General features: G+C 50.8%; 2 protein-coding genes across 3 annotated transcripts; one reads left to right on the top strand and one right to left on the bottom strand.

Annotated features, from left to right (window-relative positions):
- Positions 1-5,363: 5,363 nt before the first annotated feature.
- FTH1 (ferritin heavy chain 1) lies at positions 5,364-7,912 on the top strand. The gene is made up of 4 exons (XM_036861905.1): positions 5,364-5,563; positions 6,906-7,052; positions 7,366-7,491; positions 7,588-7,912. Exons 1-4 carry the CDS (start codon positions 5,450-5,452, stop codon positions 7,750-7,752), a joined length of 552 nt encoding a protein of 183 aa, XP_036717800.1. The 5' UTR covers positions 5,364-5,449; the 3' UTR covers positions 7,753-7,912.
- A 456-nt stretch (positions 7,913-8,368) lies between these two features.
- Positions 8,369-16,691, bottom strand: BEST1 (bestrophin 1). 2 transcript variants are annotated; one of them, XM_036861734.1, is made up of 10 exons: positions 16,540-16,691; positions 15,217-15,309; positions 14,374-14,609; positions 13,596-13,750; positions 13,118-13,195; positions 12,618-12,770; positions 12,319-12,399; positions 11,875-12,026; positions 9,456-10,106; positions 8,369-8,387 (listed from the first exon to the last, which is right to left on the bottom strand). In XM_036861734.1, exons 1-10 carry the CDS (start codon positions 16,689-16,691, stop codon positions 8,369-8,371), a joined length of 1,770 nt encoding a protein of 589 aa, XP_036717629.1. The 2 variants fall into 2 exon arrangements, with proteins under 2 accessions (XP_036717629.1, XP_036717628.1); XM_036861733.1 differs by lacking the exon at positions 8,369-8,387 and having other exon boundaries at positions 9,425-10,106.
- Between the last annotated feature and the right edge of the window lie 4,687 nt (positions 16,692-21,378).

The following is a 21,378-nucleotide window of genomic DNA, read 5'->3' as shown; positions in this document are numbered from 1 at the left end:
GGTGTCTTCCAGAAACCACAGGCCTGGCTCTTCCCTAGCCTGAGGCTCCTCCTGCAGAGGCGGCTGTCCCCAGGGAGGCCAGCCAAACTCCCCACCTCCTCAGAGTCACGAGGAGCCGGGGCTGGAGGGGAGGGAGGCAGAATCCTGGTCAACAGAGGTCCAAAGACCAGGCCAGGGCTTCGGAATCTAGAGGCTTGGAGATGGCAGTTCTGACACCCCAGGGTTCCCAGAAGGTGTGGAACAGGCCCAAGCAAACACACACACACACACATACACACACACACACACACACACCAGCACAAGATTGCCCTTTCATTTTTCCCAGCCGGCCTCCCCCAGTGACCTTCTACATCCCAAGCTGACCCTCAGTTTTGCTGTGATGGTCACTGCAGCTGCATGTGTTTTAACCAAGCACGGAGCCAAGAAACCTCCTTTCTGCACCAGAACAACTTCCTTCTGGTGGGTCCAACTTCATGTTGGCTCTGTCCAATTGGATGTCCTGGAGGCCCTGAAACTCAGAAAATCCAGTGCAAAACCAAGCTGGCCTCCTTCAACAAACTTCCGCCCAAACTGCATTTCCTTCTGTGCCCCCATCCTCAGTGAATGGCAGCAGCAACTCAGCTGCCCGGGCCAGAAAGCTGGGGGCTCTCTTGCCCACCTGCCCCCACCCCTTACCACCCCCCTCCACAGCTATCCAATCAGCTACCTCATCCTGTCTGTTCTGTCTTCTCCATATCGCTCAAATCTGCTTTCTGTCTCTTCTACTCACTGAGAACTAGGGCTGTTACCTCCCAACAGGCACCCAGCCCTCTTGTCTGACTTTAAACTATCCTCCACATTCAATCATGCATCCATCCATTCATTCAACAAATACTGAGGACCAAGTTACAAGCATCTTGCAAAATGCTTGAAGTGCAGGATGGAGAAGACAGAACTAATGCCTGCCCACCAGGAGCTTACAGAATACGGCAGCAGGGAAGACGATCCAAAAGTGATCTATATGTCTACAATATACGGTTATACATACGAATATATATTGTATAGTATGGTTATTAATTTTCACTACTTAGCAAGCTACAAATACCAACTTAATTTAATTGTCATTTGTATTTTAACTTTGTTTACGACATCTTTTGTCTTACAGCTTTTCATTTTTGTTGTATGATTCCATCCATATGAAATTCTAGAACATGCAAAGTTAGTTAATCAATATCAGAAGAGTGCTTGTCTTGAGGGGTATGGGGGAAATCTACTGGAAAGGGGTACAAAGAAACTTTCTGGGATAATGGAAATGTTTTGCATCTTGTTTCAGCTGTATTCAAGTGTCAAAACACATTTAATGAAACACCTAAGATTCTGCATTTTATTTATGTTAATTATACCTTTACTTTAAAAAATTAAATCACTCATTTTTGCAAAGAAAAGAACAATTTTGTTGGCTTTTTACCTACTTGATACCAGTTAGCTTCATATTCCAATAACTATATCCACAATATTTTTCTAGATATGCCTCTCTCAAAGATTTAACTCCATGTATTTTGAATTCATCAAGCTTTGGTGGGACCACACCCTTTGCTCTTCCCCCCCCCCCCCGCCCCACCCCACCCCCTCGAGCGCTTGGTCCAACTGAAAGGACTTCCTAGAAACTACCTTAATCCATTCAAAAATTTTAACAAACTGTGTGACAGCCATGCCCTTGATTTGGTCATTACCCTGAGGATTCATCTTAATCAGCCTTTGTTACTCAAAGTATTTCTTGGTTTTATTTTTTACTGGTTGAAAAAGACAAAGAGTTCTAACTTCAATACTACAAGTCCCAGAAATTTTGGATTCCCTATTTTCCTCTTCACTCCCACTGCCAAAGGGGCCAGTTCTGTTCTAAATTTATCTCTTTCCTGTAATCAAATGCACCTGATAACCAAGGCAGTCTAGTAACATTGTTTTGCAATATTGTTTCATTTTGGAGCTCTTTCAGGAATTGTAGTGTCATCGATTTTCTCTGCTTTGGCATATTCTTTGTTTTCTGAAGACTTGGACTTTACTTTTTCTTTGGTGTAGTTCAATAGTTGGTCCTTCTTGCTCTGCCATCGTCCAGATTTTCAAGTAGTCTTATCTGCCAACTGGCTTCTTTTTTTATGACAGCCTCAGAAGAACACTCCCTACCCCCAAATTCTAAAAGATAATTTTCTGTATATTCTTCTAATGACTTTATAGGGTTTTTTTTTGTTTTGTTTTTTGTTTTTTTAAGGCTTCGATCTTTAGTCCATCTGGAACGTATTTTGAAATGCTGAGTCATTTTTCACCACATGACTATCTATTGTTTCAACATCATTTGTTAAACCCATTCTTTCTCTGCTAATTGAAATGCCACTTTAGCATGTACCAAGTTCCCATTCATATGGGGGTAGGACTGTTTAGTTGCATTGATCTACTCACCTCTTCCTGTGCCAGTACCAACTGCTTTATAATATTATATTTATACTACTGTTTTTTTTTTATATCAGGGAGGACAAATCTAACCTCATGACATTTTTTTTTTCCCCAAATGCTTATCAGCTTTTCTACACACTCTTCCAAATGAACTTTAGAATCATTTTGTCAAGGTTCCAAGAGACCACTGAGTTTTACAGAAATTGCACTGAATTTATAAGCTAATTTGGGGAGAACTGACCTCTTTACAAAACTGAGGTTGGCTATGTAGAAACATGGTGTCTCTTCATCTATGCAAGTTTTCTTTTCTGTCCAGCAGTAAACATTTATAGTTTTCTTCACACATTTGGTAACTTTATTCCTAGGTACTTTAAGCTTTTGTTGCCATTGTAAATGAAGAAATTTTTTCTCTCATCTCATTGTCTAACTGGTTACTGACCCATAGGAAAACTTTGCATCTGGTAACTTTGCCATACTCTTACCCTTATAGTTTTTCTGTTGATTCGGTGTAAGATTTCTAGAAACAAAACTAACGTGGTTATTTCTCTGGCGAGAAATCCTTTAGGGTCTCCATGTCCTCCAGGATAAGATTTAACCCCTTTTTACAACACACAACCCTTCCTGACCTTGCCCCTATACTACCCTTCCAGGCTTCTCCAACATGGACTCTACTTTGAGGCCAACACATTTTCTTAAGGTGCCTTGGACAGGCCATGCATTTCCACACCTTATACCTTTACATATGCTGCTCTCTCTGCTTGGAATTCCCTCCTCATCTCCCTCCTTCCTTTCACCTTTTACTTTTCCTTCTTTTACTTTTCCTTGAACTAAGTGACACTTAGTTCAAATGTCACTTTCTTTTCTTTTTTAGTATTTATTTATTTTACTTATTTATTTTCCTATTTTTTTTTTTTTTTTTTTGGCTGCATCGTGTCTTAGTTGCGGCACACGGGATCTTTGTTGAGGCATACGGGATCTTTTCATTATGGCCCTCAGTCTGCTCGGGTTTCTCTCTAGTTGCGGCTGTCGGGCTTCTCTCTAGTTTTGGCAAGCGGGTTTTCTCTTCTCTAGTTGTGGTGCGCGGGCTCCAAAAAGAGTGTGCTCTGTAGTTTGTGGCATGTGAGCTCAACAGTTGTGGCACGCGGGCTTAGTTGCCCTGCATGTGGGATCTGTTTCCCGACCAGGGATGGAACCCACATCCCCTGCATTGGAAGGTGGATTCTTACCACTGGACCACCAGGAAGTCCCCCTCAAGTGTCCACTTTTTGTTAGGGAAGCTTTCCCTGACTTCCTATCCCAGACTGGGTAAGGCACCCCTTGTCTGTATTCTCCCACCATCCTTCTGCTTACTTTATCATATGTAGCTCTAGCCCCATTAAAAATTTTTTTCCTTAAAGTAACACATGTTCATTTTGAAATGAATAACAGATGCAAGAGAGAAACTGCCATAATTCCATCAGCAACTTAATATTTTAGTAAAGTTCCTTTTTTAAAGTTTTTAAAATTGAAATATAGTTGATTTACAATGTTGTTAATTTTTGCTGTACAGCAGTGATTCAGTTATAGAGACATACAATCTTTTTCATTCTTTCTTTTTTTAATTGAAATTTAAAAAATGTTTTTAAAGGTTTGGAAGTCCAGCTTCCAGTTGCATGTTTGTGAACATCCTGAAAAGGTACTTGGGTAGGTCTCCCACCCATGTGTTGAAGAACCTGGCTAAGAATAGTGACCCTGAGGAGAGCAGACTAGGGCGCAGGCGCTCGGCCTGGCTCTGTCCAGTTCTGCCATCCACGAATTCACACCCATTCACTGCTGGGGACACTACTGCAAGCCACACGCAGTGCCCCTGTGTCCCCCCCCCAGGATCCCAGGCATCTGTCGCGCACATTCGTTCAGCGCCATTAGCTTCTCTCCAAGGACAACCTGAGGGTGGCTCCCTGTAGGGCCTGGGACTGGGGCCAATAAAAGAGGCCTTTTCAAAATGGCCTCGCGGCATCCTTTCCAGACCCAGCGGCTTTCTTTCTCTATTTTCTAACCCCTGGTCTCTGAGCTTTAAGCTACCGCCGATTTCCTCAGAATTCAATGGCTCATCCCCACGGTTCCCTCGGGAAGGCGGTCTCCGCAGTCCTCTCGGGAAACACGGTCCGCCCAGCCTTGTTGTATCAAATGCACGAGGAGCCATGTTTGCTTTCAGCAAAGACGGACCGGGTCGCCGGAGCCGGAAGAGGGGCCGACCCGCGACGGGCCGTGGGGCCCCACCCCGCCTGCATTCGGTCCCTTTCTAAGCTTGAGGAAGAGAAATTGAGCCCTTTTCGCAGCCCGACCTCTGACTCACCTCGGCCTCCTCGGGCCCACGTTCACCCTCCGGGTTCCCTATTTGCATCACGAAGTAATCACCCCTCGGGGTGTGGCAACTGCGGCTCTACTGCTCTGATGTTTTAACGTGCCCTTGGCCAAGAGTCTCAGGGGTGCCTTCTGGGACCTCGGAATCGCCCTGACGGCCCCCGGGGCCAGGGCAGTTCCTGTCGGTTTCAACACCCAGGACGCCACCGGGGTCAGGGCTCACGAGCTGGGCTTCCTGACCCCGCTCAGGCTTTCTCTCCAACCCCACGCAACGAGCCGCCACGCTCCACGGCACAAGCTGCAGCTTACATGCCCCCCCAGACCCGCACCCGCCACCCCCCCCCTCCACCCCCCCAGCGGGGCGGGGCCTCGGCGCCCACCGGAAGGGCGGGGCTCAGCTCGGCGGGCGGGCGGCGTGATTGGCCGCGGCGGGCCTGACGCCCATTCCCGCTATAAGAGCCGGGCAATAGTCACCTGCGCCACGTCCTCGCGGAGAGTTGCCGCGGTTTCCTGCTTCAACAGTGCTTGGACGGAACCCGGCGCTCGTCCCCTCGCTGCGGCAGGCTGCTCAGAGCCGGCCCTCGCCACCACCTGACAACGCCCTCCGACCGCCCCCCAAAGGTCCCCGCCGCCGTTACAGCGCCGCGCAGCCACCGCCTCACCTCAGCCGCCCGCCATGACGACCGCGTCCCCTTCGCAGGTGCGCCAGAACTACCACCAGGACTCGGAGGCCGCCATCAATCGCCAGATCAACCTGGAGCTCTACGCCTCCTACGTCTACCTGTCCATGGTTGAGCGCCGGGCGGGCCACGGGGGACGGGCGCGGCCTCCCTGGCGGCAGGGCGGGGGTGTGGCTACGGGGAGAGCCCTCCCGCCTCCCGCCTCCGTGCGCCCTTCTGGAAAATGGAGGCTGCTCAGGGTCTTCCAGGACTCCTGCGCAGAAATTCTGAGCAGTTGTCCTCTGGGAGTGCTCCCTCGTGGGCCAGGGCCGCCTCTGCGCACCCCAGTTTATTTAAAGAGACCTGAGTTTTCTCCCAGGGTTGCCACACTTGCCACCAGTACGATCCTGTAGTTAGGAAGGTGGATTTTCGCATTTTTATCCCTTCTGTATCCGATCACGTGATGGGGGGGGGGCGGTGCTGAGGAGGTCCGGCTCCCATCCCCCTGAGTCTGGCGGAGCCTGCTGGGTAATGCTGTCCAACTATGGGGGCTGGTGCGAAGTGGTTTATCTCGTGGGCCGAACCGCCGCCTCCACTTCTCTGCTCTGCTTATCTCTAAGTCCCGCTTGAATTGAAGCATATCTCTAGAAATCTCCCGTTCAGCCGACACCGAGTTGTCTGCCACTCGTATTCTTTATCTTTTTTGTGTCTAAGGGTTGTGGCGTATTGAACCTTTAGTTCTTGGATACAGTTCCGCCAGCAGTTACGGGGCCTGAAAATTTTCCATGCAGTAATCGGTGGAATCAGTTTTCCAAATTCTGGCTTTAAGCGGTGTGGTAGGAGCTTTAGTTAGAATTGTCTTACTACGTTTTGCACATCATCCAAGAATAGATGTGTTCCGGATGGGTTTGGAATACGCCTGGATTTCTATGATTGTCATTCCATTTCAGGAACAACTGAATACAGCAAGGGTGTAAAAGAGACTCATTTTTGTTTTCTACTGGTAACATATTTACATATGTTGGCATTGTCCACAACTATTACGTTGCCTAGTGGGTTAATTTTATAAATCCATCAGCCTGTTGTAAGCTGGCAGCTTATGGGTTACTCAGGAAGGAGAGGGAGAAGGCACTAACAGTGCAGGGTAAATACTCCAACATCTCTTCAACCAAATTTGACAGGGGCTGTAAGAACTTTACTCTGCATTTACACAGATGCTTAAGATGTTCCGTGGTGGAGGCAATTCCCATGATATTCTAACGGTTTCTTGTAGCAAACTTTCAGTTTCAAGGACCAAGTTTCATTTTTGTGTTACAGAGTAAAAACTAATTACTGTTGTGTTCAATCCAGGAACACACCCTGCTCCAGTTTTCCTATGCTCAGACCCTTTTTTGCTGGGCTTTGAGAAGGAAGGCTAGGCTGGCAGACTGCCTTCCTTTGGGAATCCCTAACATGTTCATGTACCGCTTTCAGTCGTACTATTTTGACCGCGATGATGTGGCATTGAAGAACTTTGCCAAATACTTTCTTCACCAATCTCATGAGGAGAGGGAACATGCCGAGAAACTGATGAAGCTGCAGAACCAGCGGGGTGGCCGAATCTTCCTGCAGGATATCAAGGTGAACGGAAGATCCTAGGGTCGTCGTGCCTCATCTGTCTAGCAGTCCTCTGACGTCAGAAATCACTGAACCCAGCAGTTGCCCTTATCAGATGAGGATACACGGGGCTTTTGTCTTTTGCGCTTTTTCGGGCCTACCGCGTAAGCTGAAGTTGGCAGACAGTGATGGGCAAGGATATTAAGTTGGAAACGGTTGTTGGGGGAACTTGGCTGTTACTTTTGCCAAGCGCGGTTGTTGCACATGAGATGCTTGCTGATTTGTGGTTTAAGTGGTAGAGGTTGCAGATGCACTGACTTAATCTTCTCTCATTCAGAAACCAGACCGTGATGACTGGGAGAATGGGCTGAATGCAATGGAATGTGCGCTACACTTGGAAAAAAGTGTGAATCAGTCACTACTGGAACTGCACAAATTGGCCACTGAGAAAAGTGACCCCCATGTGAGTATTGGCAACCTGGGAGTAAATGGAGGAAATCATTTGCCTTACGGGTTGGGGAAGCTTCCCGATAACTTTTTTCCTTGTTCTCTTTTCTAGTTGTGTGACTTCATTGAGACTCATTACCTGAATGAGCAGGTGAAATCCATTAAAGAATTGGGTGACCACGTAACCAACTTGCGCACGATGGGGGCCCCCGAATCTGGCATGGCACATTATCTCTTTGACAAGCACACCCTGGGAAATAGTGATAATGAAAGCTAAGCCTTAGGCTGGCTTCCCGTAGCCACAGGAGTGACTTCCCTGGTCACCAAGGCAGTGCATGCATGTTTGGGTTACCTTTACCTTTTCTGTAAGTTGTACCAAAACATCTACAAGTCCTTTCCTTAGTATCATTCCTTCAAATAAAGTAATTTGGTACCCAGCTGTTGTCTTTGAGTTCTTGGGATGGGCTAGAAATGTATCTAGGCCATTTTTATTAAATTTGTAAGTGCCACCATGGTTTAGTCACACTAATCAAAGTGAAATGCTTAGGAGGATTTGTATTTACTTATTAAATTCTTTAGTTTGGGAAAGATACCATGGCTTGGGTGTTTTGAATTCAGACAGGACTTAAGGATTCCTGATTCTGAATTAGGTGTTTTATATGTTTCCAGCAGTTCTGGCTTTCTCAATTTATATGTACAAAAAGCATTTTAAGGCTTAAAGTAGACTTGAAGCTACTGATTCTTGTTCTCCATTAAGGTAACCATTTAATTCAGGCTGTCGCAGGGACATATTCTTCAGTGTGGACAGCTGTATGGCTATGACTGGATCAGTGTCCTGCTGGTGTACACGCAGGTAGGACCAGGCCGGTGAAGCATCCCCCTTGGGAAACAGGCTAGGTATGTGCTTCATCCCTAGTGAGAATTTGAGAAAGTTTACATGAGTATGGAAAGATACTTTCATTTCAATAGGAAAATAGCTGCAGTAGGAGGGAAAAGGTTGAGACATCTTGAATATTAACCAGTGAGTAGTGTTAGAAGACTGTGGAGCCATCTGGGTCCTTGCTAATCAACTACATTAACATTGTTTCCTAAACCAGCCACAGTGATTTGTAAAAGTTTCAGTCTAGCCCTTAGAAGTATGACAGGTGGTAGGCCTTTTCAGTTTTCAATACAAAGCTGGGTATTCTGACCTCAGAATAACTGCTTGAGAATCATTAGAAATGAGAAGTTACACTTCCCCTTTCACATCGTGATTGGGGGGGGGGTGGGGGGGTGGATCTAATGGGGTGAGTGAGTGTCTAAGAAATCTGGAATAAAGGCAAACATCTGGTGGTACTGTGACAGCTTTAGGTTGACCTCAAAGATGCATGAAGAGCTCATTTAAGTTCAGAAGTCTTTTGGTGAGGTCCCCAAAGCAGTAAGATACCCCAAGGGACCTCGATTGCCCCCACCTTATCATCTGCCAGTTCCCAGGAGTGTGGCACCCTTTCCAGGAGTGCTTCAGGACCACCATTGGTTATGGGAGAGTGCTCATATGCGATCTCCCAGCTAAGCCTGGGCAGTAAGTTGAGTTCTTGGGCTACAGTCTAGAGCCCCGAGTTCTGCCTGTGTTTCTGTGTCTGCCACCCCTGCTTAAAGTGAGCTGGGCCCACTGGTAACGTCTGCCCATCTAAGCCTGGCCTAGTGGCCCTTTGGCGTTATTCTTGTCGGTGCAACTTCATCTTCCTGTACCTGGGGCCCGGAGAAGTCTCGGTGAGTCAAGCTCTTGGGTGAAATAAGCAAAAGTGGCCAACACTTCCCTAGAGCCCCTGCTGTGGCGGCCAGGTGCGTGCCCCAAGCCAGTGCTGGGCATGCCCTGGCAGCCATAGGACCATAGGAAAACTGGGGAAGTAGGGTGGGCTTCAGAGCAAGGGAAGCTGGTGGGGACCACCCCTGGTGGGCTGGGGGGTTCAGTGACCCTGATTTGGGTAGAGGACAGACCTGTTTTCCAAGGCCCAATAGGGATCGCCCCGATCTTTGAGTATAGTGTGTATGTTGCTTGTCGACTGTCCCAAATGCGGTTCTCTGAGATGTTCAGGGGCCTCTGACATGTCCGTTAGGTTAAACTCAACAGTTTTCCTCCTCATGTGACTCACTTCCGGGTGCTCCGTTGAGGCCCCAGCACTGTCTGGGAGCAATTCAAAACTCTTCTTGGACCTGGGAGTTGCAGGCTGAAGGCTTTGGTCTTTGACAGTGTCATCTATGCCTGCGACTTTGCAAAGACCTGAGGGTGCTGACTGTCCAGGTGGGAAGACCATAGGGGTGTGGCTGAGGGGTGTCTGGGGGGCACTGTGGTAGCCTGACCTCCCGTACAGCACAGCAGACTGGAAGGCTTCCCCCCCTTTCCAGGCCTTGCTGTCTTCCTGATCACTGGTGTCCTGTCCGGCTCCCCCGGGGTTCCTGGGCTGGCCCTCACGGGAAAGGACTTCTTTCTTCGGCCACAGTAGTTTGGCCTTTGAGTTTGTCCTGGGGGGCTGGCGGTCATGGGATTGCAGCCCTAGGAAATGGCCGGTGATGCCAGGGTGAGCCCTCTCCTCCTCCTCCTCCTCCTCCTCCAGATCTGGCTGAAACTCCATATCCTCCTTATCCAGACTGCAAAGAAACAGGAGACTCGGGTTAGCGGGCGGCCAATGGCCTGAAGCCTGACTTGACTTCTCCCTTACCCTCCCTTCTCTCTCCCTCCGGCCCAAGGCCCAGGACACACAGTCTTCCTCACCTCGCCTTTGACTCACCTCTCTGCAGATCCATCCTGGACCTCTCAGTTAATCCCTCCTGGCCGAGCTCACCTCTGCGGCTCCCTCTTGCCCATGTTAACATCCAAACTCCCTAGCCTGGTATTTACGGGCTTCCTCTTCAGCACCCGCATTTTCCCTTTAAAACCCCTCACTCCAGGCAATCTGAACTACTCTTCCCCAGGTATGGTCACGTGAGGCCCAGGAGTGACTCTGAGTAAGCCAGGGATTTGTGGTTCCCACTGGGGAGCAGTATCCCCCCCGGAGAGAAGTCTGGCTTCCTGGGAGCCTAAAGCCTTTACTCTGCAAGAGAAAGCCTACCCGCCCCTGAATGAGGCCACCTTTGCCCATGTCCAAATTCTCCCCATGCTTCAAGGCCCAGCTCCAGGTCCAGCTGGAGGCCACCTCTCAGGCAGCCCAAGGTGATCTCTCTTCTATACTCTGTCCCTTGCCCAGGCATCCAGTACTTCGTACCTTGTATCCAGAGTCTGGGCCCTGGGTTTGAACTCCCTCACTAAATCGTGTGTTTCTTGGAGGCAAGGTCTGTGTGTTATTATTCTCTGTGTTATCCTCCTTCCCCAGCAGCTGGGCTACAAACCATGGAAAACTCAGAGGCGGCCTCCAGCAATGTTTCTGACCTAAGCAAGCCTCCATCCTTGATCATCTGGTCACTTATCCAAACCTTCCTCACACCAACTAGAGACTCCAGCTAATTCTAATTACAGCTTAATAGGATATTCGGTTCTTAAAAAGGGAACAGTGCTTTTAATACTGTGCAAGAAAACCTTGATGGGATAGACCCTGAGATGCAGCAAACACTCTCGAAAGTCCTCTCCACTCTGTCATCCTAGGGAGAGGGAGCTGTCGGGGGCGCCCCTCCAGCCCGCTGTGGCCCAGCTACAGCTCAAAAGGGATTCTAACCAAATCAGGGAAAGAGGACCCATGTGGGGGAAAATGCGGCTGCTGTGGGCTGACCTGAGGCCCGTACTCTGTAGCAAGAAGTCTACTCAGAAGGTACCTGTGATGACCCAGCCTCTTGCTTTGCTCCCTTGCCCAGGGAACCCCACTCCCACTCCCCATCCCAACACCCTGGCTGATCAGAAAACATAGTTCAGAACCAGAGTCAGGAACCAGGCCCTGACATCCCAGCTGCATCACTAATCACTGACTGCCCTTGAGTAAGTCCCTTCTCTCTCTAAGCCTCAGTTTCCAACTCTGGATAAGGGGGTGGGGCTTAGATTGGAGACTACCTAAGAGCCCTTATAGCTTTAAGAGTCCTTACACAGCACAAGGTAAGGGTTAAGGGTGTGGAGTTGGAACCAGACATACCTGGCCCACCCGTGCTGCTTCCTAGCTATGTGACCTTGGGTTGGGCAACTGACTTAACCTCTCTGAACCTGGACTTAATCATCTGAAAATTGGAGATAACAAACCAAGGTTATTGGAGCAGGGCGGGGGGGAGGGGAGGGTGGGGGTGGGAAATAGCTAATATATGTAAAGAGCTTAGTACAACGCCCAGCACTTAATAGGCACCCAATATGCATTAACTAATGCTATTCTAAGTTCTTAGGCAGGCCCTTGCACTTGGGGTTTTCTACCCACTGAAGTGGTTCCCTGGCACTTCCCACCTGATGTTGAAGGTGGAGCCAAAAAAGGAGGGCCGACGAGACTGGGCAGAAGCGGCTGTGTAGGGGGGTTGTGGTTCTGGCTCGTTCCAGTACATATCTCGCTCCATCGGCGGCAGGTCCTGGTGCATCTCATCTACAGCCAACAGGGACACCTGGTCGTCGGGGACAGAGGGAGAAGTCCAACAGAAAGGTCAGCCCAAGCAGGACCATGAATTTGCCAGGTGACTCGGAGAGGTCACTTCTCTCTCTCTGGGCCTCAGTTTCCCTTCCTGTGAAATGGAGAGACTGATGCAGCCTGTAGCCTCAAAAGTTAGGCTGAGAATCCTGTGAGTAAATGGTTGGGGGGCAGTTCACTGTGAGGCCTCCCTACGGAACTGTGGGGCCCCCTCCCCGGGTCCAGTTTGGGGAGGGGCTGTGGGACAGGCTCTCCTCCTCCCCTCATACCTGCAAACTCCTGTCGACAATCCAGTTGGTCTCAAAGTCATCATCGTCCTCTCCGAACGGGTTGATGAGCTGCTCTGCCACCTTGGGGGTAGGTGAGGCTCTGGAAACCCCCAGGCGGGACCCCTTGCAGCCTTGCTCCCACCCTTAAACCTTGGCTCCTGCCATGTCCACCTCTCCACCCCCCTCAGTGATGCCCTTCCTGCCTGACCACTGTCTCCAAAGCCACTACGTAGGGATCCCCCTCTCCTAACTGGCCGTGACTCCCTGGGCCACAGCTGGCCTTGTCCCGGGAGGCTCACCTTCAGCCAGCCAGCATAGAAGAAGAACTGCAGGAATGTGAAGAGGGGTACAACGAGGTCCATCTCGTGGCCGGGGTAGGCCTTGGCTGGGTTCAGAAACTGCCGCCCAATCAGGCAAGCCAGGAAGAAGCTGTATACCGCCACGGTCACCACCTGGGAGGGAAAGGAGGTGTCGGCAGAAATGGGCTGGGTGGGGACCGTGGGATCAGGAAGCTCCCTAGGCTGGGAGGACAGGTCTTGCTCTGACTTGCACACTTGTGTGACTTTGGGTCTCTGTGGTCTCCTCTTTAAAATGGGGATGATCACACTGCCTCCACCACCTGGACCAGGAAGGAACCTGGACTCTTTGAACTTGGCACTAGAGACAACCTGCAAAGTCCAGACCTGACTCCCAGGGTGAGCCTCTTCTTCAGCCTCTAAGTGAGCCCTTCCCATCATAGGCTGCTTCCCGGGTCCTCCTCAGTTTCCCAAAGGGGCAGCTTCACCAGCCTAGTCCTCACCTGAGTGTACACCAGTGGGATACTGATCCAGTCGTAGGCATACAGCTGTCCACACTGAGTACGCAAGGTGTTCATTTCCTAGGGTAGCGAGGGCAGGAGGGAAGGTTGGGCCTTTGACCATCACCTGCTCTCCCAGGCTCACCCCCCAGCTCTTCCCCAGATACCAGGGTCTCGTGCTCATGGTCCAGCCCTGGCTGTGTGGTCATGGACAGCTCACTTAACCTCTCTGTGCCTCAACCACCTCAACTATCAAAAAGGTACCAGGATCTCAGAGGTTCACTTTAGAGAGGGGAGGGGAGGGGAAATTGGAAAGGGGACACCTTGGGCTATGGAATCCTGTTGGAAAAGATCCTACAGTCCCAAGGCAGGCTCTGGGAAGACCCTCAGAGGCTCAAACTTTCTCTTTGTAGAAAGCCTGTTCCACGTGGGGCATGACCCTCCCGGCTCTGCAGCAGCCCCATGTGTGTAGCAGGCTCACGTTGAGCAGGCTCTGGAGCAGGACAGGGTCCCGGATTCGACCTCCAATCCAGGCCTTCGTTGACAGGTTGGCAAACCACACCCAGGGCATCCAGAACGAGTTGTGTGGCAAGCTCAGTTTTTGTAAGTGCTTGTGTTCCGAGGGGGTCATAAAGCCTGCGGGGTAGAGTGGAGAAGACAGCGGGTAGGGGAACCTGCAGCAGGGGTGGCTGGCCAGGCCCTGCTGGGTGGGACCCAGAGTTCAAACCAAGTCCCTGCTGAGCCCACAGGGACCTCAGAGCTCCTTTGCCATCCTCTTTCTTTCAACAAATTATCACTGCGTGTCTACTATGTGCTGCTCTGGGCTGAGCACGTGAGAGGGATCTGTCTTATTAACCAGGATCAGGTCAGGCAAGGCCAGAGAGTGAGACTGCTGACGTACAGACTGGAAACCGGAGAACAGGAAGGGGAAGGGCAGTGCCCAGTTCCCAAAGCCCCACTCTGGCCCTCAACCCTCACTCTTCCCTCATCCCTCAAGAGTCCTTAGCCCTATCTCAAAGCCCTATCTTCCGAGAGTCTGTTCCTGGCCTCTCCCCACCTTCAGACCCCTGACTTCGCCCCGCCCAATTCAGGTCCCCCCCCCCATTCAGGTCCCCCACCCCACCCCAGGTCTCGACCCCACCCCGCTCCTGGTCCCACCCAATCCTCAGCCCTGGGGCCTCTGACTCCACCCATCTGCAGCTGCGGCCCCGCCCTTGTCAGCCTCTGGCTCCGCCCACTGCCCCCCGGCCCCCGCCCACCTGCTTTCACCAGGTGTTGGGGACTGGGAAAGCGTTTGTAGACCGCAGCACTGACGCTACGCAGGATGAGCACGTTGCCCAGGTTGGCGTAGCGCATGAGCGTGCGCCGCAGCAGCCGGCCCTGCTCGTCCTTGCCCTCGACGAAGCACGACACCAGGTTCATGAGGCGGTCGGGCCATGGCAGGTTCTCATATTGGTTCCACCAGCGGGTCACGACCAGTGTCACGTAGAAGCCGGGGCAGGAGGGGCGGGAGGGGGGGCGGGGGCGCGAGGGGCGAAGGCCCACGCTGCGGCCAGAGCCCAGAGAGGGCGACGCCTCGGTTTCTCCATCTTTCTAATGGGGCTGGGCCCAGCACCAGCCCTCCTGGAGGGCGCTCGGGAAGGGGAGACCATCAGAGACTCGCATGAAGGCGCGAGAGGACTTGAGTTTCTCTCTCTGGCCCCGCTTGCGTTCCCCGAAATCCGCCAGGTCCCTCCCCTCCTGCGCAATGCTCCAGAGGACTACTGTAATGTCGGCGCTGCCCTCAGAAAGTGGGGTCTTAGCAGAAACTAACACAGCAATGTAAAGCAGTTATGCTTCAATAAAGATGTTTAAAATAATAATAATAAAATAAACTTAAAAAAAGAAAGTGGGGTCTTGAGTGCTAACAGCAGGACAGCCTTCCTAACGTCTAACTTCAGTCCCTCTGGCTGCAGGCTCCCTGTTTCCCTGAACCACCGAGAGGCACTGACATGCCACTGGCCTTCCCCAGCTAGCTCTTCACGATCTGCCTGCCTGGAGCCTGGAGCCTGGAGCCTGGAGCAGCCACTGGGACCCCAACACGCGGAAGGGGGAGCTCACCCAGCACGAAGGAAATGGGGATGAGCTGGATGTAGCTGTCACAATGCAGAGTCAGCTTCTCAAAAATCACCTGCTGATCGTCCGTGAGGGCCATCCTGGGGGGGGCGGGGGGCGGGGGGGAAAGATGTGTAGACACTGGGAGGAGATGGCTGAGACCGGTCCCAGGTCCAGCCAGGCCCGGGGTAGGACAGTGGCAGCCTCACCTCCTCCCTATCCCTTTCACTGGCCTGCCTGGGGCCCCTCCTCTGGCCTGAGCCAGGTCCCCCTCTTTCTCCCGCAGCCCCGAAACCCCAATGGGGCCTCTGCTCCATGCCTGGAGGAGAAACCCTCAGGAGGTTTTCTATGAGGTGGAGGAAGGCAGGTCCTGCTGAAGGGGTCAGTTTTAGGCACCGCTGACCTTTTTAAAGGATCCAAAAGACAGTTGTTTGAAAGCAGGTTGAAATAAGGAGTGTTTGGTCTTTAAAAAAAAAATCTGGTAGGGAGGGATGAACCGGCAGAGCACAGAGCAATGAAATTGTTCTGTACAACACTGTAATGGTGGATACAAGTCATTATACACTTGTCCAAACCCATAGAATGTACAACACCAAGAGTGAATCCTAATGGGAACTATGGACTTTGGGTGACAATGATGTGTCCGTGTGTGTGGGTTCATCTGTCATCACAAATGTCCCACACTGGGGTGGGATGTTGATAGTTGGGGAGGCCTGAGTGGGTGGGGCAGGAGGGGTGGGATATATGGGAACTCTCTGTACCTTCTGCCCAGTTAAGCTACGAACCTAAAACTGCTCTAAAAAATAAAGTCTTAATTTTTTTAAAGTATATCGATACCCTAGTAACAACCAAAGAAAATGAACGTGCTTTGTTATTAGTATTATCATTATGAACTCAAGAGTTTTACGTTATTTGATATTTTTCAATGCGTTGCCATCATTAATGCTTTTTCCATTAAAAATGCTATCATATATTCTGTGGTTTTAGCTGTCTTTTATTGTTTAAATAAACATTTTTATTGGGAAAAAAAAGTATGATATGGGCCTGTGAGACTATGTGGGATTCAGGGAAACAGGCTGACTGAGTGGGACTAGGTAAGGCCTGGGTTCCAAGGCCCCTCCCTCGGTTTGAGGAAAGGGTGTTTGAGATGCTCCGACCTGCACAGAGTTGCCCCCCAAGGTTGCCTCCTTTTCTCTCCTCCCCAGCCCCCAGGCCTCAGGCCCCACGGTTTGACCACAAGCCCAGCTCAGCCTTATGGGTCTCTGTGCATTGGCCCCCTAGATGGCTGGGAGGCACCCAGGAGCTCCAAGCCCTGCCTTGTCCCCCTGTACCTGTAAATGAAGCGGATGATGTAGTAGCAGATTAGGAAAATGAGGAACTCGCCATAGAGCAGCTTGTAGATGCTGCCTCGCCAGCACAGCAGCAGGCGGGAGAAGGAGCCTAAACGGGCATTAGCCACTTGGCTCGAGTAGGTGACGGTCATGGCTAGGCACTGAGCTGCAGCAGGAGGGCTTGGGTGCTGGTGAACAGACAGACAGGGATACTGATGGGGGGGCCGGGAAGGAGCAGGGACCTCTTCAGAATCTTTCCAGGACTCATGAGTGACCTTATCCAGGACCCTTCCCTGCTCTGGGCCTCAGCTCTCCCATCCGGACACTGGGAGGGGGGCGGTGAGGTGACCTCCAAGAAGCCAGGAAAGTGAGCTCAGGGACTGTCCATAGCCTTGGCACAGAAGACACAGAGAGGTCTGTGCCCTTAAATTGTATCACAAAGGCAACAACAGAAATGTCCACATGCTGGGCTCCTTCCTGTGTTATGAGCCCATCACGTTCAGTAGCTCCCCAAGCTCCATCAACCACCCTGGCGTGAGAACTGGTAAGGGGCGTGGTCAGCCTTGGCCACCACCCTGTCCCCCGTGCCCAGAACAGAGCCTGGCTGGTGGAGATGTTTACTGAACGGTGGCCCCAGGGCCTTTCCACCTGCTGATCCTCCTTCCTGGGGGACGCTCGTCCTAATCTAACATGTATGGCTCACTCCCCACTTCAGATCACCTCCTCAGAAAGGATATCCCCAACACGCTACCTGGAAATAACATCCTAGTACCACAGGCCCTCTCTTCCCCCTCTCCTTGCTCCATTTTTCTACATAGCACTTATCATGTTATAACTGCAATTATATTTTGCAGGCTACCTGCTTGTTTACTGCCTATTCCCTCCTGGGAATGGAGCTCCTATTGTGTACTCATAGGTGGTGCTCAATAAAAATCTACTGAAGCAATGAATCGGCACCCCCATCCTCCCCCTACCTGCTCTGATGCAGCCACACTGGCTGTCTCTGTGCCTGGTGTTCCCTAAGTCATTCCTACCTCAGGGCCTTTGCACAGACACACAGGTGCCCACACACCTGCACGTGTGCTGCCTGTGTGTATCCATCGTGTGCACATGTACAGGTTATCCACCCCAAAGGCCCTCAATGTCCCAGCCCAGCCTTCTGGGATAACCCTTACTCACAGTTGGGGCTCCAGGCTAGTCAGGCGATCCCACAAAAGGTCTGGCCACAGGACTGTTGGGACTCTCTGGGGTCCTCTGGCCAGTGCCCCTGCCCACTTAGGGGTTGGCACTGCCCACGTGTGTACTAAGTGGTCACTTGACTCCCTAAGCCAGGGCCTCCACAAACGAATCCTTGTCTTGGCCCCCTTCTCGTAATCTGCCCATAAGCAGCAGGCAGCACAGCCTGGCCTCTAATTCCTTCCGGGGGTGTGGGGCGTTGAGCTGAGACCAGGGCTGAAATGGGGGGCAACCCCTCCTCCACCATGGGCCCTGACTACCCTGCCATTTCCTCTGGGCCCTAGACTCTGGAGATTGAGGGATCTGTTTCTGACCCCTGAGGTCTTGCAGGGAGAGCTGTGGGGAGGAGGGGCCAGGGCCTTGGACCTCATCTCCTGTGCCAGGAGCCATCCAGAGAGGGGAGCCTCCGCCCAGGCCCTGTGGGCTTTGGCAGCACTTTGGGAACCCGAAAGAACATTGGACCACAGTCAGAAGTCCTGGCTTCTAGTCCTGGCTCTGCCACCTGGTGAAGTGACCCTGCGTGGGCCTCTTCTCCTCTCTGTGCCTCAGTGTCCCTCTGTGAAAAGGATGGCGTTGCTTTAGAATTCCATCACCTCATTCTGATGACAGAATTCAGCATATACTCGTGAGGAGCTCTGATTGGCTGCTGGTGACATCATAGGTTATTCGGGCTGTGATTGGCTGGCAGGATCCAGTGAGGTTGGTTTATAGTTATGGAAGGAGAAGGGGGGCAAGGGGGCTGCTGCGCGGGGGTCGGGCCTGGCGTGGGATGACACAGCAGTGTTTCTGCTGCTGGCTCCCAGCTAGCCTGTGCAATAGGGAAGGATGTGCCCAGGTCCCCAAGGGCAGCCGGTTGATATCTCAGCAGCGGGTTTCATACATTTTAATACATCAGTCCATATGTGAGAACCCTCCCCTAAGTCGCTAGAAGTGATGGGGGTCTAGGATGTATCTCCTCTTGTATTAAGTGAAAGCTTGAAGCAGCAGTGGCTCCTGGTCTTCAGTGGCTGTAAGAATAGCCTGGAATATTTGTTAAACATGCAGCTTCTCAGGATCTTTCTCCAGAGTCTGATTCTGAGATCGGAGGGATGCTGCATTTCTAACAAGCACTGCGGAGATTATAATGCCAGTGATCTCTGAACCACACTTCCGAAGCCCTGATTTACAATGTGACCTTGAGCCTTACAATAAATCCGCTCCTTCCCTCCTCCCTCTCTCCTTCACTCCTCCCTTTCCTACCCGTCCCCACACCCCCACCCCATACTCCTCAGTGTTAACAGTGCTGAGATTGCAGGCAATTTTTGTGCACAGTATTTTGCCTTTATAATTCTCTGTCTGGAAAAAAAAATTATTTGACAACAACCTTGGGTACTTTTCTCATCACAGCAAACAATCACACCATTACTGTTATAAGGGAGTCTCTTCAGAGATCAGGGACCATCTTTTAGAAGTATTTGCTGCATCCCTGCTGCCTGTGCTGTGGGAGACATATTTCCCACCACTGTCCTTAACTGAACTGGGGAAAGGGGCAGGTTCACTTGAGCTTCTGTCTCCTAATCTGTGAAATGGGAGAATAACGTCTACCTCAGCAGCTGGGTTGAATGAAGGACGGGAAACGTTTTAGTCAACTCTCCAAACCAGAGAGTTCTCGTGCCTGTTAACTCTTCCTGGGGAACATCTACAAACCCCTGGTGCCTCTGCCCCACCCTCCAGCGTCAATTGGTCTGGGTGGGGCCCAGTGGCTGGTGTTTTTTCAAGTTCCCCAGGTGAGTCTAGTTGACGGTGTAGGTTGAGGATCGCTGCTGTGAGGGAATTTCTCCCTTCCTTGTATTCCCTCTTCCCCCCGCCCAGCACATATCAACACTCAAGAGAGAGCTTTCCATTTACCAGATGATTAATAAGTATATTTTATTTTATTGTTTTTTAAAATTTATTTTATTTATTTTTACTTTTTTGGCTGCATTGGGTCTTCGTTGCAGCGCACAGGCTTTCTCTAGTTGCCGCAAGCGGGGGCTACTCTTTGTTGCGGTGCGCAGGCTTCTCATTGCGGTGGCTTCTCTTGTTGCGGAGCACGGGCTCTAGGCTCGCGGGCTCAGTAGTTGTGGCTCACGGGCTTAGTTGCTCTGTGGCATGTGGGATCTTCCCAGACCAGGGCTCGATCCCATGTCCCCTGCATTGGCAGGCGGATTCTTCACCACTGCGCCACCAGGGAAGCCCAATAAGTATATTTTAAAATTAAAATTGAAACATGTGCCCAGCACCACACCTGGCATGAAGATGTTCAATTAGGTGGAATAAATGAACCACCTGCCTTTGTGGAATCAGGTTCCTGCCTCCCCTGTGGTGGCCACTGGAGGGCGCCCTTGTCCAGCTGGCTTTGGCCTGGAAAGCCTGGTCCACTGGTCAGGGCCTGGGTGGATGGTGGAACTGGCACTGGATGGCACCTTCATCTCCTTGAGCCTGACAAGCAGCTATAAGAGGGAGTTGGGAGACACTGGAGTCCTCCCTCCCTTTCCCGGAACCACAGCTTCCTTGGCAATTCCCCCAAATCCCAGCAGGACCAGCTGACTGTGCTGCCCCAGCCCCCTTCCCTCCCAGATGCCCCAGGATATCCCCAGAGACACCCCATGAGCAGCTGCTCCTAGCCACACCCCACTGCTAAGACAGGCACACCCCAGGCATGTCACTGTCTTTCCCACTGGATCTTGGCCATGAAAATGTCCCCAGCCAGTCAGGCATGGCTCAGGCACACAGAAAGGCCACAGCAAACACTGATTGACTCAAGCCATCTCGGACAAAGGTCCTAGGATTGACCCCTGCAAGGATGGGGCCCAACCCCATCAGTGTCGGTCTCTTCTGCTTTCCATTCCGCAAAGTATCAGTCAACAAACTACTTCCAACGCCAGAACTGAGCCTAATCTGATTCCTGCCTCCTAGAATTCATGGTTAATGAAGCAAGTCAGACAGAGAAAGACAAATATCATATGATATCACTTATATGTGGAATCTAAAAAAAAGGCTACAAATGAACTTATTTACAAAACAGAAATAGTCACAGGTGTACAAAACAAACTTATGGCTACCAAGGGGGAAAGGGTGGGGAGGGATAAACTGGGAGATTAGGATTGACATATATACATAACTATATATAAAATAGATAACTAATAAGAACCTACTGTATAGCACAGGGAACTCTACTCAGTACTCTGTAATGACCTATATGGGAAAAGAATCTAAAAAAGAGTGGATATATGTATATATATATAACTGATTCATTTTGCTGTACAGCAGAAACTAACACAACATTGTAAATCAACTATACTCCAATAAAAATTAATTAAAAATTAAAAAAAAAAAAAGAACTCATGGTTAAGTAAAAACCAGGAAAACACTTAAATAACTCTAACACAGAGAGGCAAGGCCAGGTGCACAGAGGTCAGGGAAATTTTTTCAGAGATGGGAGCATTTAAGTTGGGTCGTGAAGCATGAGTAGGACTTTGAGTTGAGAAGGATGGAAGAGCACTACACATCAGGGGTACAGCCCATGAAAAGTCACAGAGGCATTACTGAGGGACAGTTAAGTATGGCATTATTATCCGCATT

The sequence above is a fragment of the Balaenoptera musculus genome, chromosome 8 (assembly GCF_009873245.2).
Source record: "Balaenoptera musculus isolate JJ_BM4_2016_0621 chromosome 8, mBalMus1.pri.v3, whole genome shotgun sequence".
In the NCBI taxonomy this organism is placed as follows: Eukaryota; Metazoa; Chordata; class Mammalia; order Artiodactyla; family Balaenopteridae; genus Balaenoptera; species Balaenoptera musculus.
This window is presented reverse-complemented; position numbering and strand designations above follow the sequence as displayed.